General features: G+C 44.3%; 1 protein-coding gene across 2 annotated transcripts in view; it reads right to left on the reverse strand.

Moving 5' to 3' along the window:
• Positions 1-19,885, reverse strand: part of LOC131558404 (mitogen-activated protein kinase kinase kinase 3-like) — an 82,705-nt gene that overhangs the window by 47,720 nt on the left and 15,100 nt on the right. For both annotated transcript variants that reach the window (XM_058806130.1, XM_058806120.1), the window contains exon 2: positions 11,325-11,404. In XM_058806130.1, coding sequence (XP_058662113.1) covers positions 11,325-11,328 — 4 coding nt within the window. In that variant the 5' untranslated portion in view covers positions 11,329-11,404. The remainder of the gene's footprint in view (positions 1-11,324; positions 11,405-19,885) is intronic.

The following is a 19,885-nucleotide window of genomic DNA, read 5'->3' on the forward strand; positions in this document are numbered from 1 at the left end:
AGCCCTGGCAGGACCCAAATATTCTCCAGCCTTGTGAGAAGGCAACACAGCCAACACCTCCCCAGGCTGTGCCATGGCTCCAGAACAGAACATCTGTGAGTTGCACAACACTGATGAAGTATCCTTGGAGCTCTGTGGGCTTGGGAGACTCCTGGAAATCTCTCAGGTTCCTGCTCCTGGACAAGCTCCTGGCCCAGCTCCACTCTGGCATCGTTCTGCACAAATTCACTTAAGGTACTGTGGGGCTGACAGGATGAATTGTACAGCAAATCCCACTTGATCTCCAACACAACATGAAAACAGGATTATTTCTACCATGGAAGATCAGGACAGAGAAAAGCTGATTATAGAGACAGCAAAAATGAAACATAAAAATAAATTGTGTTTAGTACTGTCCCTCTGTCCCCAATGTCTCCTCTTCCATCCTCAGGTTTCAGCTGTTTCCCTTAGTAGGGAACTCATTCCTTTCTTCTCTACTTTCCACCAACACACTTAATTTTGTGCTTTTTAAATCAGCTTCCTGTGACAAAGCTTGTTTGATCACACTGCCAGCCCATCCAACCAAGGATCACTTCCAACCAAAAATAATAGATGTTTCAAAAGATATTAATTTCCCAGGGGTTTGGGGGTGGGGGGAAATATCCACAGCCACACAGAAGAGAGGAACACACAGGAGCAGAAAGCCAAGAGCACTCCCAAGAATCAATGACCAAAGAAGCTCCAGTAGACAGGATTTATATTTTTATTAAAATACACTCATCCGTTTTGGCAGGATCCTTTATCAAAACCAGAATGCCTCCTTCTCTCATCAGGTTTTCAGCTCTGCAATATGTTAGGGCTTGCAAGTCCCAGGCACTACCAGAGTGAATCTGGTACTGACAGAACCAGAGGACACAAGCTGCATCAAGGGAAGTTTAGGTTGGATATCAGGGAAAAGTTTTTTACAGAAAGAGTGATAAAGTTCTGGGATGGCTGCCCGGGGAGGTGGTGCAGTCCCCATCCCTGGGTGTGTTTAACAAAGCCTGGATGTGGCACTGGGTGCCAGGGTTTGGTTGAGGGGTTGGGGCTGGGTTGGACTTGATGATCTTGAAGGTTTCTTCCAACCCAGACATTCTGTGAATTCTGTGAATTTTGTGAATCTGAGGCATTTGTCTACTTGGCAAAATCAGCCAGGGAGTGACACCAGAAAGGCAGCAGATGACAGATCTTTCTGCCCTTCAGAGACACATTTCCAGGGCTGCTACGTGGCCTTGGCTCCAGCCTGCGTGGGGGAGAGAGGAACCTGGACTTTCAGTCTTAGTACAGCAAGTTCACTGCTCGAGGAGAGGAAAAAAAAGTTTTGAAAAGGGAGAAATAGAAAGCCTGAAGGTCAACAGGGACCACCCAAAACAATTCGAGAGTCAGGAGAGAAAGCAAATGAAGAAGGGACAAAGGAATAATTTAGCTGTGCTCAGATGGTCTAGACACTGCTGTTATTGTTGGCTGCACTAATAGGTCATTGCTAAGAGGCAGTTTATGGTAGTTCCATGAAGCTGCTTCCTTCAACACTGAAATAAAAAAAATAATTAAAAAAAAGGCAGCAGCTGGATGGAGCCCACAGAAGCAAAGCAGATCCTGTAAAACATGGTGAGCTCTGATTTGGGCCTCTCACACACACACACACCAGGCAGAACCAGGGCTGGGAAGAGTGGGGAAAAGCCCTGGGTGTTGCAGGAGGGAAGAATATTGTGAGTCATCAATGAGCAAGGCAAAGCACACAGCCCCAGGGCCCTGCAGGCACCTGGACCCAGAGAAACCCCAGCTGGGAGCACTGTGAGGATCCCAGGGTGCTTCTCACAGCCATGGTGCTGATGGTGCCTTTGCCTGGGTAAACTCCAGCAGCAGCACTCCCCTCTCCAGAAGGTGATGCAGCCACTGGGGATGTCCCCAGGCAGAAGGGAGAGCTCTGTGAGAGCTGAGAGGGGGATGAAGAGAGGATGGGGAGCCACAAAGTAAAAGCGCCCTTCCAATGGGCTAGACTTTGAATACACAGTGACAAAAAATACTGAAATGTAATAAAACATAGTAAATAAATATAAATATGGAGCCACATGATGATGACTCTGACAATGCCAGAGACACCAGCCTTTCATTTTGCTGGGTTTTTTGAAAATACACAATTTTTGGATCGACTGTATACAACATTTATCACTTGGCAAAGGGACCCTGAACTGAAAGACAAGACTCACTCCCCTGGCATCACTCAGCTCCTGCAAAGGGCAGCCCCTGTCCTGCTGGAATTCCAGCTGCACTGCCACAAAGGGAGATGGGCTGGGTTTTATGCCTCATTTGATGGACAGAAATCAGAGACAGACAAAAGCCTTGCTCAAGACCACAGCAGTCTGCAGCCAGAGCTAAACACATTAAAGGAGCTGAAATCCTGAGAGGACTTCACTTGATCTGGCCTTTCTGGCTGTATACAAAGGGCACAGCAACTCATTTAGCAGCCTCCACATCCCAGCCTTGACCTGGAATCACACAGAACAGCCTCTTCAAAAGCCTCAGCTGGAGAGCTCATGCACTCACTCCAGTAACCCCTTTTTGTAAAAACATCTCAATTCCAGTTTGAGAACACAGCTTTGCTTTGTATTCTGCTCATTAGATCTTGATAGCCCTGTATCTTAGAGAGCCCTCTATTCCACATCTTCTCCAGGTACTCACAGACTGATTTTATCTCCTTTTAACCCTTCTTCATTTAAGTAAACGGAAATAACACAGCTTCTGCCACTAGAATGATACTTCATTCATTTCTGCACCTCTTTCCAGGGTTTTGTTTTGTTTAGTTTGTTGTTTGTGGGGTTTTTTTAATCAAGAGGAAAGAGCAAAGAAGCACATCATGTTCAGTGGCCAAAGCACCTTTTCATGTCTGTTTGCTGTGTGCAGGGGCTAACAGCAAACCTGGCCCAGGTGTTCCAGTGGAATCCCACATCTGTCAGGCCAGCAGCCACCTGGGCTGCCCAGTGCCCTCCCAGAATGTCAGTGTCAGACCAGGCCAGGCCTTTCCTGGCCCAGGGAACAGGACAACACTCACTCATGAGAGAGCACACATCAAAGAGCTTGCTGGTGAAGATAAATGCTGCCTTTTCTCCAAAAGCCAGAGGGGGAAGAAGCTTGGAGACAAAGAAAAAGCTTGGAGACAAAGAAGATCCCAGCCCTGGAGTTTCTGCAGTACCTGCAAACACCATGAACAGGCAGCATCCAGGCCATGCACAAGACACCAGGGGCCAAGTTACCAAACCAGCACAGACTTGATGATTTTAAGGGTCTTTTCTAAATGAAATTATTCTGATTCTTAACAGAAGGGCTCAATCAGTAAGTAAATACCACCACTGACTTTCCCAGTCAATAGGAAGGAGCCCAGTGAGCCAGAGGCTCAGCAGCCTGACTTGGACTGTGACAAAAGCCTCCAAGCAGGCAAAGAAGGGACCCAAACACTCTGAGAGGCAGCTACAAGTGCTGTTGTGCAATTCACCCCCCTTGGAAGGGCTGTCTGTGACTGATCTGTGGCAAGCACAGTGCTGCCTGCACCCACCTAGTGAGATCCAGACAAACCTCCCCATAAATTCAGCCCACATGCACAAAGCACTTTGCCGCTGTCTGGAGCCGCGTCCAGAGTCTGATAATGAGAAAAATGATCCAATTCCCCTCCTCCAGAGCAGCCAGCACACACAGCAGTGGAGCATGTTCCCTTTGCAAAGCTCCCCAGCAGCAGCTGGATCCTGCTGGTCTCCCTCTGCATCCCCACCCAAGGGATGCCAAGGTCAGCCCTGGGCAGGGCACAGCCCAGCAGGTTGAGCAGAGCAATTCTGCAGGAGGAAGAGAGCAAAGACCCTCCTGACAGGCTGGATTTCTTGGCAGCAGTTTGCTCACTGATGCCTTGAGCTCAGGACACACAAACTCACGCAGGAAAGCAGTGCTGTGATGTGCTGGGGGTTCTTGCAAGCACATTTCTTCTACTCGGGGAATTATCATACTAAAGGGGGCAGAGGTAGAGGAGATTATTGATTCTCAACGTGACAAATTGATGCTCAACTCCTGCTCTCCAGAAATGACACTGGTTTGGATTTTTGATTTCACTTCTTTGTGAAAAAAAACAAAAACCAAACCCCCATCAGAGGCTTTGGACAGCTACAGAAGTTCCATCACACCAAGTGCCCAACAGAACATCTGTGGGTTTAGGGCACAGTTACACTACCCCACACGCTCCTTTTCTTGGGGGTAAAACTCAGTTCCTGCCTCCTATGGAAAAACTGCACAGCTGAACTGGAGACTGTGTTTAGATCAAAAACAACCCTTCCTTTTAAAACCCTGTACAAAATAGTAAAGAAATCAGAGCTCAGAAATGGGCTTGGAGGGGAAGGCAAAAATCTGTTTTAAAAAAGGTAAATCAGTTATTTTTAAAATGATAAAAAATAGTTATATTTGATTAAATATACTAAAAATATTACTAAATATACTAAAATAATATTAAATAATACTACTACTAATTTAATATAATACTTAATAATAATACTAATAATACTAATATAAAATAATATAATACTAAAATATTATTAAATAATAAAAAAACACTAATATAGTACTAAAATAATTTAGTACAAATAGTACTAAAAATAGCACTATTTGATTTAGTTATATATGTATCACATATATAACTAAATTCAAATCACCAGTAACAGAACCCAACCAGCCTCTAAAATACTCATGCACACAAACAAGCAGACACCCTCAATGTCATACAGACATGCTAAGGCTCCAGTCAGTTAATGAGAGCATTGAGAAAACAGCAAAAGAGCCTAAACTGTCACATAAATTCATGTATTATGGCAGAACCCATTTGAGAGCCAGAGTGAGATCATGAAGAACTTCAATGCCCTCTGAATTTCCCCAGGAAAAACCAAAAGCAAAGGCAAAGCTGCTGGGACTGCACCTCAGTGCCCTTAAAACTGAGTGATCAGTACCTCACAAACACCAAACCCAAAGCATTTGGGATGGCAAGTTTGATCACAAGTGGAAGTTTCAGTGGTCAGGCCACAAATCATACAAGGAATTTCTCCTGACGAGCTGTGCCATGGCACAATGCCCGTGTTCCCTCACCCTTCTGCAATGGAAAAGGACTCGGGATGCAGAAGGTGTTTGGTTTAGCTCAGCAGGGAGGGAAAGCAAGGTTACATCTGTGGTTCACCACAAGCCTGCACTCCCAAAATAGCCATCCCTGCACAGTAAAATTCCAGGGGAGAGGAGCCCCTGGCAGAGCTGCTGCTCACCCTGCTCAGCCCATCCCTGGGCATACTCATCACCACGAGTGCCCCTGGGAAAAATGGGTATTCTATGATTGGCTTTTGGCAAATATTACAATGAATATTATATGTGCTGTGTTAACAGAGTTATGCTGTATTGATTCTCTTAAATAGTGTGTTAAATATTGTTTTAGGTTATAACTATATAAGGTTAAAATAGAAGCTATGCTATGTAGGATACTTTTTTCCTAAAGAAAGGACTCACACTGAGATAGCAGCCACAGGACACCTGAATCTTTCAGAGAAAGAGAATTTATTCCTCCATTGTCAGAAGAAATGAACTTCTTCCCACCTTGCTCAGCCATGAGGACACCGTTAGGATTCAGAGGAAGAAGCTGACACTGACCAGACAGAATCCTGTGTTTGAATGGAATTTATGCATCATGTATGAGGTGTGTGAATATGCAAAAGGTTATTGCTTTTAAGGGTTAATCCTTTGCTAATGTGGGTCCTTTTTCAGGCTCGTGCTGCCCACAAAAAGGTACGCGGACATCTGTAATTCTTTGTTTCTATTGTCTCATACTGTCCTAATCCAAACCGTCCAAATTATTATTACTGTAATTATGTTACTATTTTTATAACCATTTTATTACTATTAAACTTCTAAAACTTTGATTTTAACAATTTATTGGCATCTTTCACACCCTCTACATCCCCACATGCTTGAAGGACACCAAAGCCCAGCTAGGAAGCCAATTTTCCCCCAGGAAAACATCCTGGCAGTCGTTCTCCTTCCTTCTCTCAGCTCCCCACCTCTGCAGCTCAGGAGCACAACCCATGGACTTGCAGCCACCTCAGAGCCTTCATCCCTTCCTGGCTAATGGGGCAAATTGGGTGGAATTAGGTGGCGTTTGGTGGGGGAAGATTTGCTGAAGGGTTTGGGGAGCAGCTGTTGCCCCTCTCACCCAGGCAGTGAGTGGATGCTGAACAGGAGCCAGGATCTTTGAGCCCAACCATAAACCCAACACTGCTCATGACAATCCAGCCATAAAGCCAACACTGCTCATGACAATCAAGCCATAAACCCAACACTGCTCACGACAATCCAGCCATAAACCCAACACTGCTCATGACAAACCCCTCGTTTCTCATTTGCTTTTGTGAACTAAAGTTACTCCAGGAGAGCTGCAAGCAGAGGCTTAAAAATCTTCTATCTTAAATAGCAAAACTAACCACATTTAAGAAGATTTTTGCATGGCTGTAGCTCTGCAACTCCTCACCACTTCAAAGGTGCCATGTTTCTCATCCCACAAGAAACTTTCACAACTTTTTTTGCTAAATCTGCCCTTTGCTCCACAAACACTAATTTTCCTCTAATGGATTAAAATAATTGAATTAAAATTGGGCCAATTATTCCAGCAGTTTCCCCTGCTAAGCTTAAAATTTGCTCCTTCTGAAGAAGGACTTACGCGCCTAAAAGGCAGCCTGGATTTTTCCACCTCTATCATTTGGTCTAATAAAAGATATTACCTCTCCCCACAACCTGTACCTCTCTCTTGAGCACACTTGAAAGGAGAAAAATGTTTACCCAGCAAAGAAATGTAACTGGCAAGTTATTTCCCCTGACTGACTCTGATACTTCTGGAGGTTATTTGAGGGATCATAAAGAACTCATTCTCCCTCCCAGCCCAGCAACTTTCAGTGCTCAAATCCCAGCCCAGAGCCCATGAATTCCTATCTGTTGCTGCAGCAACAGCTGCAACATCCCAGATGTGATGCAGGTCCAATCCCACATTGCCCAGAGCACCCTAAATTTGATACTGGGCACAATGGGTGCAGTGCCATTGTGGGAATCCATAAAATTAGAGGGTTTTAGGAAAACTGCAGAAGACAGGCCTCAGATACAGCAGAATTGTGAACAATGTTTCAAAACAGCAGCAGTATTGAAATATGGCAGCAGAAAAAAATTATTTAAACTGTAGAAAAGATAAGGGCAAATAGAACAATAAATCTATGTATTAGTGCTTATCTGAATGGCTTTCTAAGCTGCAGAAAGTTTATCTAGCAAGGTATTAAGAAGTGTAAGCTTATGAATGGAGCTCTGTGCATTTTCTTTTAGAAACAGGTAATGTATTTGAAATAAGCAAGCATTGTTTTAACCAAAGGTACATGTGCTTATAGTAGTTAGACAGAACTACTGTCAATATGCTTTTGCTTTGTGTGATTGGTCAAGAAGCCTATAAAGTATATTGTAAAATTAAGTTTTCTGGCCTGCTGCGTGGATTGTGAGCTGTTAGCATCTTTCCATTATCATAATCATGTAATGAGACTGATGCTGAAAAATAAACAGCTCGAGACACTTTCCATAGCAGCCCTGTCCTGTTGGTGTCTGTAAATAAATTGGCAGTGTCATGCCAGGAAAGGGAGAAGGAGACCATGGGCACCTTTTAGCTCAGACACCTCTCAAAAAGAACAAAACCTGAGCCAGAAAGCCTGATGTGTCTTATTACAATATAAAGTGCTGCAATTCAACATGAATTAATCCTTCCTGGAAGCTCTCAGCACACAAAGGGAAAGCTGAGAGCAGTAAGGAAATGAAGAGTGAAAGCAGTGCCTGCTGAGGAATGAGGAAAACACAGCATGGGAGGGTGAGACACCCATGGGACAGGCTCTGCTCTGCCCCCACCAGCTCCAACAGCCCCCAAAATCCCCAAGGAACTGGGCTGGATGGCCAAGGCTGCTCAAACAAGCTCGCAGCAAGCTGCTGTGCCTGCTGCCAGCCCAGCCTGCAATCACACACACTCTGTCAGTACTACCAACAACATCACTCTCCCAGATCCCACACCTCAGGTGACCTTTGTGCTGAAGCAAAGTCACACTCTGCCCAGCAAAGCACTAAACCTTTGAGTTGTATGGATGTCCCCTGAGCAGAACAGATCAGCCTTCCTGCAGTTTTTATCATCACCGTCACACATGCACACACACAACATTTCATAACCACAGCTGAGAACACTTAAATCATTTTTGAAACAAAAGGAATAAAACTTGAGCAACAAACAAGCTGGTGCTTTTTGTACCAAGTTGGGCAGGTTTTTAAATATTATTTTTGCTGTGATGTCATGTTCAAATACAGCAATTTTTAATACTTATTGGGCAAGTTTTTCCATGGTGTTGCACTGGAGATGCAGACACCATAAAAATGTCATAAACACCAATTTCACCAAATTACAAAGAGTCTTGGACCCTTGAGTGTGACGGTGTTCACAAGGGTCTGAGGATGAGGAAAGAGAGGATTTGACTCCATGTTTCAGAAGGCTGGCTTATTATTTTATGATATATATTACATTAAAACTATACTAAAAGAATAGAAGAAAGGATTTCATCAAAAGGCTAGCTAAGCTAAGAATAGAATAAGAAAGAATGATAACAAAGGCTTGTGTCTTGGACAGAGTCTGAGCCAGCTGGGCTGTGATTGGCCATTAATTAGAAAAACCAACATGGGCCAATCACAGATGCACCTGTTGCATTCCACAGCAGCAGATAATCAATGTTTACATTTTGTTCCTGAGGCCTCTCGGCTTCTCAGGAGGAAAAATCCTAAAAAAAGATTTTTCATAAGAGATGTCTGCGACACTTGAGGAGAGGTTGCAGCTGAAAATGAACTATAAAATGAATAAAAAGACTCAGTGCCAAGGACTTGGGCTGGTCCCAAGCTGGCCCATGCAGAGAAGCTGCAGCACCCAGAGGTACCAGGGCTGGCCCAAGCACTGCACGACACAGAGACACCAGAAGTCCCCACTTCCCCTCCTGTGGGCTCCATGCAAGGTCATGCAACTTCCCTAGAACACGTCTGGGAGTGAACAGTCCTGTGCTGAACCCTGAGACACTGGGCAGGCTATAGATAGGATCCTGGAAAAAGGAAAAAAAGGAAAAAAAAAAAAAAAAAAAAAGGTAGATCTGGAACAGGCTGTCTGAGATCACCTCATCCAACACATCTCCTGTGAAGGAAAGGAGGAAGGAAATTTCCAGAAGGAAATCATTGATGTGACTGCAAATTCTCTGTACTTTCCTTGAAAATACTCCCTCACACCAAAGCATGGAGTAAACAAACACATATACGAGGAAGGGGGAGAGAAGTGAAACCCTCAAAATTCAACCCGAATTCCTGTGTATCAGCAAAGCTATCACAGTGATTCCTTCACAGACAAACACCTCTCAGTGACACTGATGGGGACACACAGCACCTCACTCATCTGATCCCCACAGAGCGACTCAGGATCTCAAATTAACCCCATCTGGACACATCCTGGCACATCTAACCCCACACAGGTGCTGGGGATGAGCCACAGCAACGAACCTTGGTGAAGGGACATGCACAGCCCCTTCCACCCACACCCAACTGCAAGCAGAACTCCAAACCTGCACAAGACTCCAAAAATCCCCAAAACCAGCCACAGTGCTTCTCTTCACCACAGAATTCCCACAATTAATGCTGCCCTGGTGTACCCATATTACATTTGCAGGCTGAAGGCACCTTGAGCAGGTTCTATCAGCCACTCTCTGTACAAGAAATCACCCAAGTTACAATCTCGTGAGAGATGGGCTGGAGCCAGCAACTCCTTCCCTGCTGGTGCTCAGGGCAAGCTTGAGCTTTCCTTGTTAAAATAACCCACATTGCCTTGACAAAGCAGTGGCTTTTGCCTTCAAAGTGAAAATGTTTCTAAAAAATTTTGGGGTTAGTCACCAGGGATTTTAAACTGAAATTTGTCATTCTTTATATTGAAGAAGCAGATCTGGACTTTCTCTCTCTCCCCTTCCCTTTTTTTTGTTTTAAACATAGCTTCAAATAAGTTCTCTTCCCACAAAATCTCTTTTCTAGGTAACAGAGAAAGAGCAAAAACAACACATAAAGCCAGGATGGGTAAATACCACTCTTCTCCTTTCTCCATAGGGGAGAATAAACACTTAAGGCATGGCAGTGGCTCCACACTTTTTATTTTCCAAATTCAGACCAGTATCAAACTCTGAATCACGTTTGTACAAGGCTTTTTATGAGGGTAGTTAATGACAGGACAGTGAGAGATGTCTCCAAACTGACAGAGAGAAGATTTACACTGGGTATTAGAATTATTCTCTGTGTATAAGAAATTATTCTCTGTGGTGAGGCCCTGTCACAGGTGCCCAGAGAAGCTGTGGCTGCCCCTGGATCCCTGAAAATGTCCAAGGCCAGGTTGGACAGGGCTTGGATCACTCTGGGACAGTGGAAGGTGTCCCTGCCCATGGCAGGGGGTGGAACTAAATGATCTTTTAGGTCCCTTCCAGTCCAAACCATTTTGTGATTCTACACATCTGCAAGAACAAACCCTAAATTTAACACATATCTCCTTTTTAATTCTTATTCTTTAAAGCATCATTTCAGCCATCCCTGAATAGTTTAGAGTGAATTGTGTAACTGCTGCAGATGTGCAAGTGAAGTGCTCAGCTTCAAGCAGGAACCCTCCAAGATCTCTCCTCCTTTCTTGGGTCCCCAGGTCAGGAAGCCATTTAGGCACTTCCAAGTGGTGCCAATTCCTGACATAAGGAATTTTCTTTAGAAGAAAGTTCTTATCTATAGAGATAAGATGGAAATCATAATGTACCTCCATCACTACAAATAATTCCCACCTAATAAAGTTTCCCTCAGCACCACACATCTGACACACAACTATTCCAGCAGAAGAGGGAGAAGGTGGAAGTAATCCAGGCTACCACTTAAAAAAGCAATATATTCAAGCTTTGTTTGAAACAGAAAATTCCTTGGGAGAAGATCTGCAGGGAATGAAGTTGCTCTGCAGAGACTCCACCTAGAACATGACCACCAGATCACGCTCAGAATAATAAGAAAATTTGTCCAATTTTGGCACCACTAAAATGCTAAACATAAATCAGAAAGCAATGTAATAGAGCATCTTAGCAATTTCTCCCAGTCTGTTGGCACATTTGGTAGTCCCAACCAAAATTATCAGGCTGCAGAAAATGAATTCTCCAGGGGAATTCAGTTCTTACCCATCTTTCCATCTACATCAGGCCTCCATTCCACCGGTCCCAGACTCTGGTGCCTTATCCTCCTCTCTCAAGCATCCACCCTGTAATGAACATACACAGAAGTTACAGATGAATTCTGACATGACAAAAATCTCTTCACAAAGCCTGTCTCCACCATCACCTGGGAAAGAGAACCTAATTTAGGAATGGAGAGCAGGGTCTGCCTTCCTCTGCGCACACCAAAGGTAACACCACAAACCTGGGACCTCAATGGCTTTAAAATCTTGGGGTAAACAACTTGTGCTTCCTTAAGAGCAGAACATTTTAATTACATGGTATTTTAATGTGTTTTTACATGATTAATGTAACCCTAAAGCAACACCATCTTTAACACTTCAGATTCCACAGCATCCCTGTGGGGTAACACTCACTTGGGGAACAGACTGACAGCAGGACATGCAAAAGCAGTGCTGAATCAAAGCAGAAACCTAAATTTAGGCCTTCCAAATGGCAGCCAAGGTTCCCCAAGGCTGGACCAGCTTTCCTCTGACTGCATGGGTAAAAAGCTGAGCACAGGCAGCTCTCAGCAGCAGTGAGTGCCCCATACATCCATCCCTCATGGGAGGTGTGTCCCCAGGAGCCCTCCAGAGTTTCTGCCTTTAATCTGCCCCCAAAACCAGCACAGAAGAGGCTCAGTGACCTCCCATCCTGCATTCAGCATTCAGCCAAATGCCACCCTGCATTCAGCCAAACTCCTGCACCCAGAAAGGTTTTTTGGGTTTTTTTGGCCACCAATAAACTAAAGCAGGCCTGAGCCCACAGGAGCCTGTCCTGCTCACTAATGAAAAGCCTCATTTTAGACTGAACAAAGGCCAAATCCACCTAAAGATGGGCACCTTTTAAAGGACACTGTGATAGAAAACAAAACCAAATTCCACTTAAGCTGCCTGATAAGCCCTCAGATTTCTTGGTCATAAACCTGTGTGACAGCATAAGAAAAGGGAGAAACAACTCCAGAACTTGATCAGACTTGCAGAGGAAGTGAGACATTCCTGCCCTGCAGTCACTGAAAGCTCCAGGACACTGACACAGATCCTGGAGTGTTAAATACGAGGCATTGGTCACAAATGGGACGAAAAAGCACTTTGAAAACCTCCTGGCTTGGTCAAATCAATTGAAACACAGCAACAAATCTGAGGAGGACCAGGAATGGTCCCAAGCATGGATTAAAATGATTTTCTGCAGCTCTGGTGCCTCAGTGCTGGCGAGCACAGGGATATTTATCCAACCTATTTTTGAGAGAGACGAGCAGGAAGGGAAGGTGATAAGAGAGCAGCAGAGGCATCCAAGTGCCCGGAGAGGGTTTTTCCTCCTCCTGCAGCTTCCTCCCAGCACAGCACCATCAGCCTGAGAGCCCAGGGCCATTTCCAACACCAAGGAGGAGAAAAGGAAGAAACCAAACAGCTTGAATGGTTAAAAATCCTACCTAGAGAAAGAACTGCTCAGTCTGCGCAACACCGAATCGAGAGGGAGCAGAAAACCAGCAAGAAAGCAGAGTGAAAATTCCATCTGATTATAACAAGAGCAGGAAACAGCCCAAACCTTCACTTTTGCTTTCAAAGGTGCTGTGACACTTCCAGGAATTAAGCTGTGTGCATAATTTGCAGTGAGGGCCACAGGCAGACAGTCTGGATCAACTGTAAATTCCTGGGACAGCCCAGGCTGACTCTCCTTATCAGAGCAATAGATTTTTCTAATGCCTTCCTGGAGACCTTCCAGACCTTTCCAAACCATATCTAGTCACAAAAACAAGCATCTACAGGAACTGTGCAAATGAGCCCTGGAAAAAACAGGGGACCTTTCCATCAGCAGAGCCCTCCCCTGTGCTGTTCTCCATCACCTCTGCCCCAGCAAAGCCCTGGGACCCCCCTGCCCAGCCCTGGTGAGCAAACCAGACATGCACACAGGGCAGGAAATCTCCACACATACACAGGAGAAAGGAGGGTTTTCTGTTTTAGCAGAAAATGCTAAATGTGCTCAGTGCTGAGGACAGGCAGCCTTCAAACTGGACTGCACACACTGGTGATTTCCGTGGCTTCCCAAAAATACATACCAGCAGCTTCCTGTTCCAGAAGGACAAATTCCTGTTTCTAGTACAAATTCTGTCCTATTATTATGTCCCTTCAAAAACAGGGAGGGGGGGAAAAATAAGAAGGGAAAAAAAAAAGGGAAAATCCTTTTCCTACAGATGCTGTTCCAAGCAGCTTCTCCCCGCACTCAGCTCCCTGATCAGCGCTGGCATTTTGGGACACAAAACCTGGGAGCATCTGAAAATGGGCTCCCAGTGGCCACTGCACCCACAGAACCCTGTAAATCTGCTCAAAATCTCCCTGGTGAGCACCTGCCAAGCAGTGAGAGAGCTCAGCAAGATGCTGGGGCAATGTATTCCAGGTTTGCGATGTGCATGCAAGAGACTCTGCCTGCTCCAGTCTGCTCAGGGAACTGCTGGAAGTCACTTCACCTGCAGGAAAGCCCAGAACAGATGCTCTGATCCAGGGGAAAACAATAATAACATAATAAGAACTGAATTATTATAATAATTAATATAATAATATATCAATAATTGAATGTTATATTAATAATATAACAATAATTAATATAATAACAATAAATATACTTATATAATAACAATAATTATATTCAATATAATAATATAACATTAATAATATTATGATATTATAACATAACAATATTATAATAATTGATTTTTATCAGTTTTGATTTGCCTGAGCTGAACTTAGCAGAGTGGCTCAACTTCTCCACAGCTCCATGAGTGCAGGGTATGAGTATCTGCATGAGAGATGCATGCAAGGTTATTAATCCACTTTGAACATTAAACCCTGCTTTTCTTTTTTTTTTTCTCCCCACACTCCTGGCTGGGAAGGGATTAAGAAGACTGAGCTCAAGGGAGACAACAGTTCAGCTATGACATGTCTGTACACCCATGACTCCTGCCTTTGTGGATCTAAATTACAGAAAGCAAAGCAGGAGAGAAAGGGATGGAGAAGTGTGATTTTCTCCTGGATGTAAGGGAAGATAAAACAAAGTGACCAGGGGATTTACTGTGAGGAATTAAGTTAGGAAAGCAGGAAGATGCAGTCCAGCCCTGAGAGCTGCTATTGATATTTGGGATTTCCAGTATCACCCACCCCAAAAAGAATTTTTCTTGCCAGCAAGTCTTGCCAAAACAGCATCTCCCTGTGCAGTTTATCACCCCCAGGCTTCCAGGGAAAGCAGCACCAACTTATTCCTGCCTGAGCACCACTCAGCACTTTGGTTTGGAGGTGTAGGGACACACCACTGTAAAAAAAATATAAAAATAAAAACAATAATCCACAGTTGCCCCTGAAATAGGGCTCGGCTGGAAAGCTACTCAAAGTAGCATTGCTAAAATTGGGACTTTCCTTGTTTTTTCAAGCAGCAGGGAACATGTTGGGCTCAGAGAGTTTAACAAGCAAGAGTCAAGCGGAAAAAATCTCTCCTTTTTAAGAGTTGACCACATTAACTTTCAGCAAGTTTCCGGGAGTCCTGCCAGAGCACTGGAGTTTTGTATACTACGGAACTGTTAAAAATATTATTGTAAACGTTATTTTCAAAAAGCTTCAGAGGCCAGAGCTGGGGTAGTGTAAAAAAACAACAGCAAATGAGATTGTTTTAATGGTGAGAACACAAATGGATGTGTGCTGATAGCTCAGGCAGCCTGCAGGCTTGGCAAAGAGGGATTCAAAGGCAAAGGAGAGGTGGAATATTACAGGTTAGTTGGAATACTTCAGGTTTTCTCTGATCATCCCAATCTCATCCTTACAGTTTTCTCAAAACACTACAGAACATTCAACCTGCTGCACTTAGAACTGTCCTGGAACTTGGAACCATATTCTGGGATGCACAAAACAACAGCTAAATTTTGGTGACATTTCAGACACACAAGGCCCTGCCCTGAAGTCATTTTCCATCCAGGTTATCCAAAGGACACACCACACAAGGGAAGTAAAAAAATAGCAATTTAAGACTGTGCATCCTTGTAGATGCAGCACTTGAGGATCTGACTTCATGTTTCAGAAGGCTGATTTATTATTTTATGATAATATATTGTATTAAAACTATACTAAAAGAATATAACAAAGGATTTCATCAGAAGGCCAGCTAAGAATAGAAAAAGAAAGAACAAAGGCTTGTGGCACCGACAGTGTCCGAGCCAGCTGACTGTGATTGGCCATTAATTAGAAACAACCACATGAGACCAATCCCAGATGCACCTGTTGCATTCCACAGCAGCAGATAATCAATGTTTACATTTTGTTCCTGAGGCCTCTCAGCTTCTCTGGAGGAAAAATCCTAAGGGGAAAGGATTTTTCATAAAAACAAGGCTTCTTCTCCCCAGTTTGGGCCATGACACCCCAAAACTGCTCAAGAATCTTTCTCACAGCCCCTGCTGCTGGGAGAACAGATCTGTGTTCAAAATCCATCGTGCTCAGTGGAGATTCCTTCAGCCAGTGACCCAGCCAGGGCAGCTGCACTCGACAGAAAAATCTCCTGAGCCATCCTGTTCCTTCCAGCACAACGTGTACTGACAATGAGAGGTTTGGAACCTGCCTGAGTCCTGCTGTTACCATCCATGACAGCCCTTTGAAGAAGCCACTGAGATCTTAAAACAAATCCTCTTCTCAGAAATTGCTTTTTATAAGCAAAATGTTCCAGACAGCACACTCCATCCAGTACGTTATCACAGAGAGGTTTGGGTAGGAAAGGATCTTAAAGATCTTCTGGTTCCAACCCCCTGCCATGGGCAGGGACACTTTCCACTATTCCAAGTTGCTCCAAGCCCTGTCCAATCTGGCCTTGGACACTTCCAGGCATCCAGGGGCAACCACAGCTTCTCTGGGCACCCTGTGCCAGGGCCTCCTCACCTTCACAGGAGAGAATTTCTTCCTGACACCCAATCTAAATGTCCCGTCCTTCAGTTTAAGACCATTCTCCCTTGTCCATGTAAGAAGTCCCTCTTCAGCTCTCTTGTAGCCCCCTTGGGTACTGGTATTTTTCTCAGTCCCTTTTCCTCCTTTGCAGTAATATTCCTTTTGCAGTAATCAGCAATGTATACTGGCATATTAAATAGCTTTGATTTTCCATACAGATCTCAAACCTCTGGAACAATAAAACAAAGAAGCAAATCTAAAGGATTAGAAAGGACTCTTCTAATCAGCAAAGATCACACACCACAGCCCCATCAGCTCAGAGTTAATCTATTTTACATGTAACAGACAGCTCAAGCAAAGCAAGTGTCCAGACAACACATGTTTCCCACCTGTTTGGGTTTTTATTTCTATCAGGGTCTGCACAGAATTGTGTCTACTGAACTCACATTTTTTACAGAGAAAATTTGCAGACACTCTGATTACACCCAAAGCCCACCTCAGCCCCTCTGTGCCTAAATCCAAGTTTTCAAATTGGGCACTGAAGTGACCCAGTCTAAAGGATCCTCATCTCCCCAGATGAGGCTGAGCCAGGATTATTTTCACACACAGCCCTGCCTGTGAGGATGAAGATCTGCACCTAGGGGAGAGCACTGTCCTGCATCATTTTCCTTTCCACAGAGCAAAATCCTGTCCTCAGGTCTCTGTGCACTTCTAAATCAGAGGGAAACCCTGATTACACCTACAGAAACCCTCTGATGCCAATGAACATTCCCCTCCACGTGAACACAGCAAAGGGAAGGTATTTCTACATATAAAATAAAAACCAATGCAGAAGAATGTTGTCATTTCTTCCTCCTGCAGGTTTTTATTGCCTTATTTTGTCCTTCTCCTCAAATGACCAAAGATTTTGTGGGAGGGAAATTAAAGCAAAACTGTATATGTGGAAAAGTGAAGCTTCAGGCCCCTTTCATCCATGTTACTGGGAAAAACAGGAAGGAGAATGAGCAGAAACCAAAAAGCAGGAATAGATAGTAAAACCTTCAGCTGAAATAAGCCATCAGAAAAGTGTTTGTCTCAGAAAAAAAATATTTCCAGGGAAAAGCAATTGGGAGAAAATCATGTGGTATCAGAAACAAGGAGTCTCCATGAATGGAGCGTTACACCAGAGAACTGCAAAGCCAAGGCTGTGCCATGGGGAGCCTGGCCTGAGAGCTGGAATCTGCACCAGGGACTGGGATTCCAAGGTCTTTCACAGCTGTTTTGGCCAATTAACTTTTAAAACATACTTTACTTCTACTTTTCTACCAACAACTAATTATTTCTCTATCATGCAACATCTACATTGCAGCTCTCCCCAACTAATCATTCTATATCACTAACACAACAGAAAATAGAGTAAATAAACAGGAAAAAAACCACCAAACAACACCCAAAAAGCTTCCATTTTGTCTTCTATCTACTTCCATACTAAAACCCCAAATGCTAAATTGTTCACCCTGTAATAAATTATACTATTATCTATTTTACGCACTCATCAATTCCAATTCATCTCAAAGCCTTAGAAGCCCTCTCCATAAACAAAAGTTAAAAGCAATGTTTCCTTAAAAATGAAGGCTTATCAAAACAAACAGAGAAATATTCTCTATGCCCTAAGTTCCAACAGGTATCAACTGCATAACGAACCTCATGGCTGATCCAACATGCTCCAAACAGGGATTTTAACACTAAGGGACCAAGCTCTGGACTGGGAAGGAGGGAGATTATTGTATTTGTGGGGTGCCCCATGGCAGGAAGGAATGATGAATCTGACTCCATGTTCTCAGAAGGCTAATTTATTATTTTATGATGCTATATTATATTAAAGAATACTATACTAAACTATACTGTAGTATATACTATATATATATATATATATATATATATACTTCATATATATAGTCATACTGTAGTATATACTATATATATATTTTATTATTATCTTTCTGGCCTTCTGTAAGTATCCTTTCAGGATACTTACAGAAAGCTAAAAAGAAGGTAGACAGGAAGGGTAGGATAAAGGATACTTACAGAAAGGATACTTACAGAAGGCTAAAAAGCTAATAATGAAAATTTCTGACTCTCTCCAGAGTCCCGACACAGCTTGGCCCTGATTGGCCAAAGAGTGAAAACAACTCCCAGCAGAATCCAATGGAACAATCACCTGTGGGTGAACAATCTCCAAACACATTCCACATGTGAGCACAACACAGGAGAAGCAAATGAGATAAGAATTGTTTCCCTTTTCTTTGAGGCTTCTCAGCTTCCCAGGAAAAAAACCCTGGGCAAAGGGATTTTTCAGAGAATGTGAATGTGACAGGAGATCCATCCTATGGCCTTGGCCTGGCATCGTGGCAGGACCAGGGCTTTGATGCCACTGTGCCAACCCCCACTCTCACCCTAGCCCATCTCTGACCCACCTTCTCTGCCTTGCACAGAGGATGGAGAACACACCTGGCCATGCCAGGAGCCTCCCCCAGCCCCTGAAATGCAGCATTTCCCCCCAGCCTGCAGGGATCAATAGTCCCTGGCAGCCATCCCCCTGCACAGCTTCTCTTTAACGAGCACAGCCTCTCCCCTGCAGCCTGCCTGGCTTTTATTGATCCCAGCCTGACTTTCTGATCGACTGCAAAGCCCAGGGCTCAGGAATAATTGACCACTCTCTGCTCTCTCAGCAGCCACCTGGTTGATTTGCTCCTTCTCTGTGGGCAAGAAGCACAACCTCCACGCCACATGGAGAGACCAGGATCCCAACAGCCACCACAAATTTTGGCAGGTCCTCTCCTTGCTCATGCAACTCTTCAAATGTTCTAAGTGTTCACTTAGAGGGGAATGTTCATTGGCATCAGAGGGTTCTGTAGGTGTAGCTGGCATCAGGGTTTCCCCCTGAGTCATAAATACACAGAGAACTGTCTGAGGACAGGATTTTGTCCTGTGGAAGGGAAAATTATGCAGGACAGTGCTCTCCCCTAGGTGCAGATCTTCATCCTCACAGGCAGGGCTGTGTGTGTGAATAATCCTGGCTCAGCCTCATCTGGGGAGATGAGGATCCTTTAGGCTTGGTCACTTCAGTGCCCAATTTGAAAACTTGGATTTAGGCACAGAGGGGCTGAGGTGGGCTTTGGGGTGTGATTAGGGTGTCTGCAAATTTGTTCATCTCCACACATCGCTGGGGGAGGAGGTTCTGCCATGCAGCTCTGGATTGAGGAATCTCCAGTGGGAGAAGGCAGAGCTCAGTGAGGGCTCAGTAGCAAGCAAAGATTAAAAGCCAGCTGTGATTTTAGGCAGAAGGAGCAGGCTCTGCACAGCCCCAGGACTGAGCTGCCCCCATGAGCTGCCATCTGTGATTTTGGGCACAAGGAGAAGGTTTCTGCACAGCCCCAGGACTCAGCTGCCCCCATGAGCTGCTGGCTCATGCCTGCCATCAGTGGGGTGGTGATGGGGTTATGAAACAAGCACGTGGGGCAGCTTCCACAGAGGCTTTATTCTCATCCTCTGAACTTGCAGTATCACATGAACTCAAGTGCCCTTGCCTTCACAGTAAAAAATGAGCCACCAACAGAGCAGGAACCC

This window comes from Ammospiza caudacuta, chromosome 1 (assembly GCF_027887145.1).
Source record: "Ammospiza caudacuta isolate bAmmCau1 chromosome 1, bAmmCau1.pri, whole genome shotgun sequence".
NCBI classification, from domain to species: domain Eukaryota; kingdom Metazoa; phylum Chordata; class Aves; order Passeriformes; family Passerellidae; genus Ammospiza; species Ammospiza caudacuta.